We start from the raw sequence: 11,790 nt of genomic DNA, 5'->3' as shown, positions 1-11,790 counted from the left end.
ACAGTAACAAAAAATACGACATGGGTCAACTAGCCTAAGCTTCCGGGGTTCCGAAAATAAAAAAAAATACAATAAAGGACTAAATTGAACTAACCAAATTAAAATCTTGAAAATTTAAAGCCCTAGTCATTGGTCTTCTTCTTCTCCTTTTTTGTTTCGAAATGTCCAAAGTGAAAAGAGAAGGTTAAATTCTCTTTCAATCCACTAATTAACATCTCTTTCTTTTAATTAACTTTTAATTTTATTTTATTAAAATTTTTATAACATTTTTAATTTATTATACCTTATTTCCATCCACTATTAATATTCCATTGGTCTAATTGCTTCAAAAGTCCCTTAATTGTGATCAACCTTATAATTTGATAACAACTGAACTTTTGAGACTTATACGAGTTAGTCCCTATATCATGATTAAGCACTAATTCGACAAATTTACCTAATCGAAATTCAATTCACTTCTAATATAAATCCATAAATATTTAATAAAAGTATTTACGAGTCCAGCTTATGAAATTCAAGGTTCCGAAACCACTTTTTTGACACCACTAACTTTCTAGTCGTTACAAAAATAATAAAAACTTTAGTTATCTATATACTACTAATTTTAAAATTAACTACGTTAATATTATATAATTCAAGTTTTAAAAAAATGCCTCCACTTCCAATCGTTGGTCTAATAGAAGCCGTATATATCGAAGCTCATCCGGTAGTCTCACGTAACTCAGCCCATGGTTCCACTTATTGAAATAATATGTTAACACAATAATTTAAAATTTAAGTAATTTTATTATGGAAAATATATTATCTAATGAATTTTACCTTGATATGAGTCAGAATGTATAAGGGTAGTCCGCTTAAAGACGTAAAAATGACAGTTGGTACCACGTAATTGTAGCAGTAGCATGCAACCACCGATTTTGATTTTTTATGGTTTTGTCACCCGACACATCTCCTGGTACAATGTCGCCAACACGGCTGACCCCCAATTGAGTTCACCTGCTTCTCTAAAGTCGACAAGTTTTAGAAACCACCTTAAATGGACAAGATTTTGTGACTTATCGAGCATTAGGAGTCCCCCGATAGTCATAAAGATGTACACCCAAGCGTGTTGTTCTCTTTGGACTTCACTCAAATCCGCATTGAGCCCACCAAAATTCTTCTTAACCAATTCATTTCTATCCGAGCTCCATAAATCATTTTTGAAACCCTCCCCAAAAGTTGCTCGCATACGTCTCTCCAATTGACTACGTGAGCTGACCCAGTCACTATTGGCTCATCTATCGATAACCCGTGCTATAATTACATGTCCTCCAGAATGATAGTACACTAGCCGCATGGAAAATGGAATTTGTGCTTCTCGAGTCTCCACCTTTACACCAACACGCTTACAAGTGTGGGTCTAATTTACACCCCTACCCATAAGGGCCACGTGCAAAAATCTGGCATCCCTCAAGTAGGGTTTGATTGAGAGTGATGGATGAGTAGGTAGACTATGAATATACGTCTCCAAAATTTGATTTTTCGCCTATATATAAAAAACATACAAAATATTAAATTCCAATATAACAAGAAAATATCTAAATTAAATTACATTAAATATAATAAAAAAATTCTTACCATTTCCAATTGATTGACAGAAATGTGGCTGTCATCCAAACGAATTAGAGATTGTGTCATTGCTAATTTCGAAAAACACGAAATAAATTGTAATAGAAAAAATAATTTACGAAAATCTTAAGACAATTTTAATAATAAAAAAAGAGAGTTGAGAGAAAAAAAATTTTGAGTGAGAAATTAAGAGGAAAATGAGAGAAATTTGAGAGAGAGTTGAGATTGAATTAAAAAAATAAAATGGGAGGTTATATTGAAAAAGAATGATCGTTGGTCTCAACAACTAATTCAATAGTTGTTGGACAAAATAGCCATTGGTAGTGGCCGTTGGAGGAAAACGCTTCCAGCTGGAAGTATTTTCCTATAAATTAGCTGAAAACGCTTTCAACTGGAAGCGTTTTCATAATTTCAACCTAATCCCATAATTTTTTTTGAAAAAATGGCCTCATCTAGTAATTTTTTAAAAAATTGGTATTTTTATGTAATTCTGTCCATTACTTATTATTTGCAAGATCTGAGCCAAATTTTTCCAAATTCAAGAAAATGATTATAGAATGTTTAAAGAATCTTGACACTTATCAATGTAGACATCATTTTAAAATTTTGAAAATCTTAAAATTGTAACTGTTTATGTATTTTTTTTTGTACGGTTGTGTATAATATTTAAACATACCTCTTAAAAAAATTAAAAATAAAAAGTATCAAGAATCTAAATTGAATTCACCACCAATGGGTGTAAAGGTCTTGATAGAAATTTTAACGAAATTTTAATCCTTAAACATATAAATAATTTATCCCGCTTGTTTATTTTTCATGAAAAACCTAAAAATTCATCCTCTACTAGCGATGTAAATGAGACACTAGTGCTCACAAGCTACTCGAGTTCAACTCAAAAAAAATCAATCTCAATTTAGTAATTATGCAGCCGAGCTCAAGCTCGAGCAACTTGAGTTATTGATCGAGTTGAATTTGAGCTTATTAATACTTAACTTGAACGGCTCGCAAGCCTTATCGAGCTTTTTATATTTTTATATTATTAAATTACGTTATTGCCCTCAATATATATTATTAACCCTAAGCTTGATTATTGAATCGAGCACGGGCTCGAGTACAAAAATTGGTAAATAATATCAAGCTCGAGTAGCTCGATTATACCTCGAGCCAAGCTCAAGTTTATAAATAGATATTTCAAATTTTTGGCTACTAACTTTCGAAAGTACCAAAACTTGAAGTATAGGTATTGATACCCACTATGAGGTTCCAATACCTTGGTATGAGGTACCTCATACCAGATTCAGGTTAAATTTTTGCAACAAACCTATTCCAAACACATACCCAAACATGCTAGCATAAGTCCAAACCAATACCAACAAAATTAACATATCAAAATTTGTATATAACATGCACATTCATGATATGGCATACTATCAAATTTTGGCCAACTAGGTAATTGAAAAGAAATTTGCATCAACATACATAATATCAAAATCTCTTAACAAGTGGTAAAAGTTAGTGCATCAAAGTTACCATAAATATCAAACATGTACCAAATAAGCCGAATGACAAAAAAAAAACATTTAAAACCAAGTCAAGTACCCTAAAGGATCAAAATTAAGGCCTAAGTACATGTCATGACTACTAGAAAAGCCAAAAATGCATTAAAAATTAATTGATTAGCTGAAATGTGTGATGCTGCCTTATATGAAGAACCACTCTCAAATCCCTATGAATTGCGCACAGAACACCAATTCACACAGTGAGCTTTTCCAATAAAGCTCAGTTGTGCATATCCAAGTTCTAATATACCTTATGAATAAGCTAAATTGAAAGCAGACTAAACAAACATCGATATACAGTGTCACAACAACATTGAACATAAATAAAATGCCATTTAAAAACATTATATCACCATGATTATACATTGAAACCATACGTTTCCACTTTTTATAACAAGCACCATAGCATATTTAATTGCATTGCACAATTTAAACCAACATGAGAATTTACTAACAATTTCACATATCAAATTCTGTTATCATTGTTTATTAAAGCATTGCTCTTTTTAATCGAACTTGGAATCATAAAAGGATACAAAAATATCTAATTAAATCCCTAAAAAGTAGTAAGTAAGCACAATAGTCAAGTACACAATATAATAAATGATTGGTGTGTGTATAACATGACTTAACCAATGCTTCCCCAAATAATTGTGCAAAGCACCACAAAGCAAATCTCCCAAGTACACTAAGCTAACACATAAACACAAAATCTTTGAAAAGCTCCACACATCCTATGGTATGCCAACTATACCCGGAAGCTATCCAATATCATTTCATGGTGCCATTAACAATTAAAAACATTTAATCCAACATGATCAACATCGAAAACATATCAACGAATTAATAGCAACTTGATTTTCATCTAGTATCTTCATGAAAACATATCAATTAACAACATTCACTTAGTTCATTGGAGATCAACTTGAGCTTCATACACATATCATATCATTTACCTACCAAACATATGACACTACTACTACAAAAACAATTTCTAAGCTAGCAACTTAGACATAAACATAATGGATATAAAAAAAATTAGAATGCATAAATTAAAACCAATTATGCTTCCGTTACTCTCTTCTTCCTTTTCACATTCAAACTTTCTCCAACTTCTTTAGCTTCAAATTCATCACCAAAACAATAAATCAAGTTAGAATAACAATAAGCAACAATAAAAAAATCCTAAATCTATGGAAATGATACATTTTGATATAGCAAAATTCTATTTTTGCTTTTTGAAACACTTAAAGAGAACTCCAATACAAACTTCCTCAAACTAAAATCCAATACTTTGTTAATTATCTATAACTCATAATCACTCTATACCTCTCTTAATTCCAACAAAAACCAAGAACTTGATACGGGAAAGAAATTAACAAAGAAAAACACAAGAGAAAAAGAGAAGAAATGCATAAATTTGAGAGAGAGAGAGAGTTAAGAGAGAAGCAAAATTAGTGTTGTATTTTCAAAACCATTTCTTCCCATGGATCCTACTTAAGAGGGAAAGAATAACGGCTCCTGAAACAGAAGCATAAAACACGCCACTTTAACATGACCCGGACCCTAACTACAGCCCATCGTTTCATTAAGTTCCCTAAAGCCAAACATTGTGTTTTTACAATTAAACATAAACAAATAATAATAAAAATAACATAAATTTAAACAGAGATGACAATTGTTACGTGGTAGCTTTGCGCTAGCTTAATCTAGCCCCAAGTGAACACTACAATATTGGCATCACCACCCACGCCACATGATTGCAACTGAGAAATATAATAGCTGGCTCTTATACCAATTGATACGGACCTTTGGAGAACCACACCCCAAAAGCTAGCTATTGAGGTTGGAAAGCCTAGGTCCATATAAAACCAACTAGGAAATCTCTTACTTTCCTATGTGGTATTCAAGTTCAATACCTTGCAATTGGCACATAACAAAACTTTACTCTCTTTCTCTCTATAAAGCTTAACTTAAAACTTCAAGAACTCAACCAAAACCTTCATAAATCTGGTTTTTTTATATCACTACAGCAAAGCAGGTTTTTAGCGGCCTTTTTTTAGGCCTTTAGCGGCGCTTATAACAATTTGCGGCGTTTTTATAAGCGCCACAAAAAATGCCGCTACTGATACCGCCGCTAAATTTTGCGGCGTTTATGTGAAAAAACGCCACAATAGAACATGATCTTTAGCGGCGCTTTTTCGAAAACGCCGCTAAAGAACATGACCTTCAGCGGTGCTTTTCCCACGAACGCTGCTAAAGAACATGACCTTTAGCGGCGCTTTTCTCACGAACACCGCTAAAGATTATGACCTTTAGCGGCGCTTTTATCACAAACGCCGCTAAATATCTTGACCTTTCGCAGCACTTTTATCACAAACACCGCTAAAGATCTTGACCTTTAGCGGCGCTTTTATCACAAACGCCGCTAAAGATCGTGGCCTTTAGCAGCGCTTCTCGCAAAAACGCCGCTAAAAACATAACCTTTAAAAAAAATTATTTTAACCAAATAATATTTATTTTTATGATAAATACTATATTATGTTTTATTTTTTAAATTTGAACTTTAAATATACTTTTTAAGGATAAATAAAAAAATATTATTTAAATTAAATTTTCTATGAAAATTTTAACTTTAAAACTAAATATAAAAATTAATGAATTTAGTTTTAGAATTTAAAATAATAAATTAATAACACAATTAAAATCCAAAAGTTAGAACTCAAGTTGTCGTAAATATTAAAGTAAAAATAAAAATTTAGAATCAAAACTAAAATAAATAATAAATATGAGAAACAAACTGACTAATTGAACCTGCCTATGACTATACACATTGCAAGGTAATAAAAAATACCATGCATTTTCTTAATCAAGTAAATCTTGGTAATAAAAGATATAATACACTTACTTAATCAAGGAAATCTTGTAATGAACTCAAAGCAATGAGCCTTAGAGAAAAACTTTTGAGCATGGCTTCGAACTTGAACTGCAGATTTAGTGCCTACATGCTCTGCATGAAAATAAGAGTAAACTCTTCAAACCATAGTGAACATGGCAAAGATAAGTAAATCAGTTCAACTCATTGTGCACTTACCTTCTATTTAGCGCCAGCCACAACCATACAACCTTAAAGCTTCAAGAAACCTCTGATGCTTCTAGATATGAAGATGAAGAAATGGATGCTAATGCTGACAATCTGGTATTCCTCAACTTAGTTGAGCCATCTGGTATGATAGGTCATGTTCTTCCACTATTTTGTCCAAGTCTTAGCCAATTTGATCCAAAAACCACCCTTCATCTCAGTGGAAGAGGCAAAGCATATATTATATATTCTTGCTACAAACAAAAAATATTAATATATGAATCATCAATTAAAATGCCTAAATATTCAAGGAAAAATTGCTCATTAACTTGCAAAAGTTTTCAGCACAGAGAATACTGTAAATTGTAATACCACTAGCTCTGTTGAACATCCAACCCTGCAAGTTGTGTAACAACATACGAGGCCATAACCTATCCAAATATCGCAGGGATGGTACCAAGAACTGGTACGATACAGACCCTAAACCCAGGTACTATCTGACAGCAGAATAACACATTAAATTGTTGGATTCAACATGTAGATTACATACTAATGTAAACCAAAATATTTTACTTTATAATATTGTGCATCCAATAGGGGTAAGATGGTGGTAGAGGCATTGTAAACTTGTAATTTGATGTTTTTCTTTTTAATTCTAACCCCTCAAGAGAAACTAATAATTCAATTCTTTTACCACTTGGCTCTACTAAACTCTCATTTCTGCCATCTAGAATAGTTCGATAGTGATGTCACGACAACTATTTTATTACGTTGTTAAAAGTATATTAAAATTTTTACATGTCAAAATTACGATTTTAAAACTTAGATTTGCATTTTAAAACACATACAAAAAATAACATAATTTTTTATTTAAAAATAACATATGCAATATGAACAAAATAAAATATGTAATATGTGTAGCCAGGATTTGCAGCCTAACACGAGTGTTAAAGAGAAAAAAAAAAGATTATGCATTGAAACTAGGAAGAGTTTTCTATTGCATCCATATATATCTACAACAGTAGTAAAGATAGAGGATTTTTCTTTGTGCTAAAAAATCACCTTGAAAGCCAGCATGTCAGAGAGTAGTCGAGAGCACCAGCGCCAACACTGACCCACAATAGACAAGGCAATGAGTAAAAAACAACAAGAATAATGTAACTATACAGAGTATTATGGTAACAGACAAAAGACTTCGTAGATTCTGAATTATTTTCCTATGTTTCACTCAAATTCTTATGATGCATACAACAGAAAGATGGAAAAGATCTTGCACGGTAAGTTCATTGTTTTAAAGCATACAGGAGAATCTTAATATATGATAAATTTATGAACAAATTTTATGCAGTAAACAAATAAAGACAATGATCATCAAAAGAAAATCATATTAGCAAGAGTTAAATGGTGAGCTATAAGGTTAAAAAGCCGAAATACATGGGTGGTGTCTCAATGATAGTAACTGCTTCACATGTCTCCTTCTTGTGAAGTTCTGGAAGAAAAGAACATATAAATATATTATGCTATCCACCTAACCATGGAGGAAAGTAAACAATGCAAGAAAGGACATAAAAGGCACATGGTTTTATTTCATATAGTAGCAGATAAGCAACAGACTATCTAGCATTCCAAAATTTACAGACGATGGGTCAGAAGAGAAAAAATTACTTGAACCAGGCTTTTCAACCTCCCTCACTATATGGGTCATTCCAGCTTTATATCCCAAGAACGCAGTTAATCTGCATGGCTTAGTAGGATCATCCTTTGAGAATGCCTTCACTGAACAACCGTGAAAGAAGAAAGAAAAATTAGAAGCTTATATATAAAAAAACATTCATATAGGGAATTAAAGATATATCCTGAACAAGCGAAAAATCTTAACTTAATATTAAGGGAGCGTGCTAGCAATTAAAACTTCAGAGATTATATCAAATCTAAAAGACAAAATACTAAACTAGAAAAGATTATACTTGGTCACAGCTAATTCTGCATCAGTATGATTGGTTAAGACGCAATAAACCATTCAAATAATAGAATAATCTAACAATATTTACTAAACAAACATAGCAGAATCCAACTATAAACAATTGAAGGGAATATAGGAGAAACCTTTTCCTCTGTGGCGGGAGGCTCTTTTCCTTGGGAGAAATCCCAAAAAGCCATGCCTAGGAAGCTCAAATTTGCGATGAGACATTTTTCTTCCATATTAAGTATCCTGCAAAATTCCAATCAACTCAATTCCATTATTAACTTAAGCTTAAGTATAATGCCAACAGATTCATGTCGCCGATTAGAGTCTTAAACCAAGGGAAAATAATTGGAAAGTATAAAAAAATCAAACAAAATAAAGGAAATATCTGCTGAATGATAAATATTACAACAATAATAAACTGGCACATGCTCAATTGATATTTCTTTGATAAATGAAATTATTACTTGACTCCCAAATCCTCATCTCTTATGTTCAGATAAGAAACTTGTGTGCACAAGATTCATAAAATCATACAAGCAAAATATCAATCAAATCCCTAAATTGAGCACTGAAGATTCCTTAATAAATTAAATTATAACTCGATTCCCAAATTCTCATCTCTTTTGTCAGATAACAAACTTGCGTCCAAATATTCATAAAAACATACAAGCAAAACATAAAAATTGGGCATATTTCAATCAGGGCAGAATAACTCAAAGCATCATAAGATAAGAAAAAGAGAAACAACTAAAAAACAATCCAAGTTAATAACATAAGCAAAATAAGATAAAAATTAAATCTGTTAAGTAGAGCAGTAGACCATTCGATCAAGTAAATAAGCCTTATTTCAGCCAAAGCAGAATCATAAAGAGCAAACCTGAAATTCTGAATGACAGAATCAATGTAAGAACAATAGAACTTTCTTCTAAAAACATCAACTAGATAAATGTAAATGAAAAACAGTCTAAAAAGAAGTTAACCCTAGTTGTAGAAACATATGTATAATAGCAGATCTAGCGAAGTGAAAGAAATGGACCCCAAGACCAAAGGCCTATGGCATGAACTGTAAGCATGCTAATTCTCGAGCTCTTTGGGTGTATCTTTCCAAAACCCCCTGTATTAGGGTTCTGGCGAGAAGCGCCCTTTTCGAGACTCCAGCCTTGATTTTCCAAAACACCGGAATTGTTTCGATTTTTGAGATTTTGATGAAAAGATAAAGATGGAATAAGCGGATGGAACTTTTTAATGATCCATTTGTATTCACGGAGGGTTGAATACAGTGGTGGTAGAGTGATGAAGGGGCAGCTGCGTGATTTGGTCTTTTAGGAGAGAAAAAAGAGGGCAATAATCAGATTATTGCCCTAAAGTTCAAGCAAATGCGGAGACTGTGTTTTTTAGTAGTTCCCATAGACCATGAACTCCCATTTTGGCTTGCTTTGTAAGAATTCAAAATCTTACTGAAGTAGGAGGAGGAGGAGTTACTGCTCTTGATGAGGGTGGTTGAGAAGAAGAGGAGCTTAAAGTAGCAAAAGTAGGGGAACGATGATGATGAAGACGGTGGTGGCGGAAATGGAGATAAATGATTGAGAAGCAGTTGAGAAAGGCAAAGTCACATCAAGAATTAAAACAGATAAAGATGGAAATAAATCATTTTTATTTCATTTTTATTTTTGTATTTTTTTCTTATAATTTGTTATCTCCAAAATAAATAATTATACCTAAATATCTATATATCTATATTAATCTATTTTTTTTAACTTAATTATTAATTCTATTTAAACTAATATATAAATATATCAAATGGTTTAGATTAATTTTTTTTAAATATAAAAGCATTAATTACTTGTATAAAATGTTTTCATTTAACAAATCTCAACTAAACTTTAACCTTAAACCCTAAATTAACCATTCAATACATATAAAGTCTATCTATTATATATCTCTTAAATAGTTTAAACTATACTCATAATTTCAATATATTTGATTTATTATTATCTCTTTTACAATTATATAAGAACATATTTAAAATATAAATTAAAAAAATAATTAATCTAAACTCAAAACCTTAACTCGACCCTTGAATCCCTAAACTTTGAATCCCTAACTCTTAACCGCTATCGTCTAACCCCTAACCCTAAACCTTAAATCTCAGCCCTTAAACCATAATCCCTAATCCATAATCCATAATCCCTAAATCTATACTCCCTAAACCTTAAAATATGCACTCTTAAACATGCCTTAAATCTTAAATTAATCATATACCCTAAACTAAAAACCCTAAACAAATTTATTATTATCTCTTTTACAATTATATAAGAACATATTTAAAATATAAATTAAAAAATAATTAATCTAAACCCAAAACCCTGACCCGACCCCAAATCCCTAACTTTTAACCCATAATATGCCTAACCCCTAAACTCCTAACCCCTAAACTTTAAATCCCCACCATTAAACCATAATCCCCAATCCATAATCCCTACACCTATACTCCCTAAACCTTAAAATATGAACTCCTAAACCGGCTTTAAATCTTAAATAAATCAAATACCCTAAACCAAAAACCCTAAACAAATTTATTATTATCTCTTTTACAATTATATAAGAACATATTTAAAATATAAATTAAAAAAATTTAATCTAAACACCCAAAATCTTAACTCGACCCCTAAATTCCTAAACCTTAAATCCTTAACTTTTAACCCCTAACGTCTAACCCATAGATCCATAACCCTCTAACCCTTAAACCTTAAATCTCAACTCTTAAACCATTGTCCCTAATCCATAATCCCTAACCCCATACTCCCTAAACCTTAAAATAGTAACTCCTAAATTGTCCTTACATCTTAAATAAATCATATACCCTAAACCAAAAATCCTAAATTATAGTGATAATTAATTCAATATTTTAAAATTAATACTATCTCTTTTACGATTATATAAGAAAATTTTTAATATATAAATTAAAAAATAATCAGTAATCATGTACCCAAAAAACTTTAAAATTATTTTAAAGAATAGTATTTTAATTTTTCCACGTGTTTTATTTCAAATTATTTCTACGTGTCATTATTTTTTTCTGAAGATTTTAAATATTCAATTAGAAATAAATTAAATTTTATTTAATATAAATAAACCAATTAAGATAAAATGTTTTTAATGGCGCTTTTTAAAAAACGCCGCTAAAGCCCCCAGCATTAGCGATGCTTTTAAATCCTCCAGCATTAGCGGCGCTTTTTCAAAAACGCCTCTAAAGCCCCGAGCATTAGCGGCACTTTTTTAAAATCGCCGCTAAAGCCCCAAAAGGTAAGAAAACCATGCCGTTGGGCTTTGGTTTTTTGCGGCGTTTTTCTGAAAAACGCCGCTAATGCTCGATCTTTAGTGGTGATTTCCATAAAGCGCCAATAATGTTCGATTTTTACTGGCTTTTTTTCCAAGTGCCGCTAAAAGTGCCGCTAAAAGCCTGTTTTCGTGTAGTGTATTTTAATGACATCTTAAACTTAAAAAAAAAAAAACTTAATCGTCACCAAGAAATCTACAAGAAAACTTAAACTCCCCCTTCTATGGTGAAT

General features: G+C 31.6%; 1 protein-coding gene across 25 annotated transcripts; it reads right to left on the bottom strand.

The window, feature by feature from the left end:
- Positions 1–766: 766 nt before the first annotated feature.
- On the bottom strand, positions 767–9,851 carry LOC107922221 (60S ribosomal protein L3-2). 25 transcript variants are annotated; one of them, XR_005909085.1, is made up of 9 exons: positions 9,255–9,843; positions 8,356–8,461; positions 7,915–8,025; positions 7,684–7,738; positions 7,312–7,359; positions 6,262–6,503; positions 6,076–6,177; positions 1,618–1,645; positions 767–1,525 (listed from the first exon to the last, which is right to left on the bottom strand). XR_005909085.1 is itself a non-coding variant. In XM_041086562.1 (7 exons), the coding sequence occupies exons 2-6, from the start codon at positions 8,438–8,440 to the stop codon at positions 6,491–6,493; spliced, it is 312 nt and encodes a 103-aa protein (XP_040942496.1). In that variant the 5' UTR covers positions 8,441–8,461; positions 9,255–9,844; the 3' UTR covers positions 4,011–6,177; positions 6,262–6,490. The 25 variants fall into 25 exon arrangements, 3 of the variants coding, with proteins under 3 accessions (XP_040942496.1, XP_016707621.1, XP_040942495.1); XR_005909089.1 differs by lacking the exon at positions 7,684–7,738 and adding an exon at positions 6,622–6,746; XR_005909078.1 differs by lacking the exons at positions 767–1,525; positions 1,618–1,645 and adding exons at positions 4,011–4,288; positions 6,622–6,746.
- Between the last annotated feature and the right edge of the window lie 1,939 nt (positions 9,852–11,790).

The sequence above is a fragment of the Gossypium hirsutum genome, chromosome D01 (assembly GCF_007990345.1).
Source record: "Gossypium hirsutum isolate 1008001.06 chromosome D01, Gossypium_hirsutum_v2.1, whole genome shotgun sequence".
In the NCBI taxonomy this organism is placed as follows: Eukaryota; Viridiplantae; Streptophyta; class Magnoliopsida; order Malvales; family Malvaceae; genus Gossypium; species Gossypium hirsutum.
Note: the sequence above shows the minus strand (reverse complement) of the source record. Positions and strands in the feature narration are given on the sequence as shown.

Coding starts and splice junctions, on each gene's coding strand:
- LOC107922221 (XM_016852132.2), bottom strand. CDS start 8,440: ATGTCTCATCGCAAATTTGAGCTTCCTAGGCATGGCTTTTTGGGATTT. Junction 8,026..8,355: donor CTCCCGCCACAGAGGAAAAG/GTTTCTCCTATA, acceptor ACGGTTGTTCAG/TGAAGGCATTCTCAAAGGAT. Junction 6,460..7,311: donor CTGACATGCTGGCTTTCAAG/GTGATTTTTTAG, acceptor ACTGAGATGAAG/GGTGGTTTTTGGATCAAATT.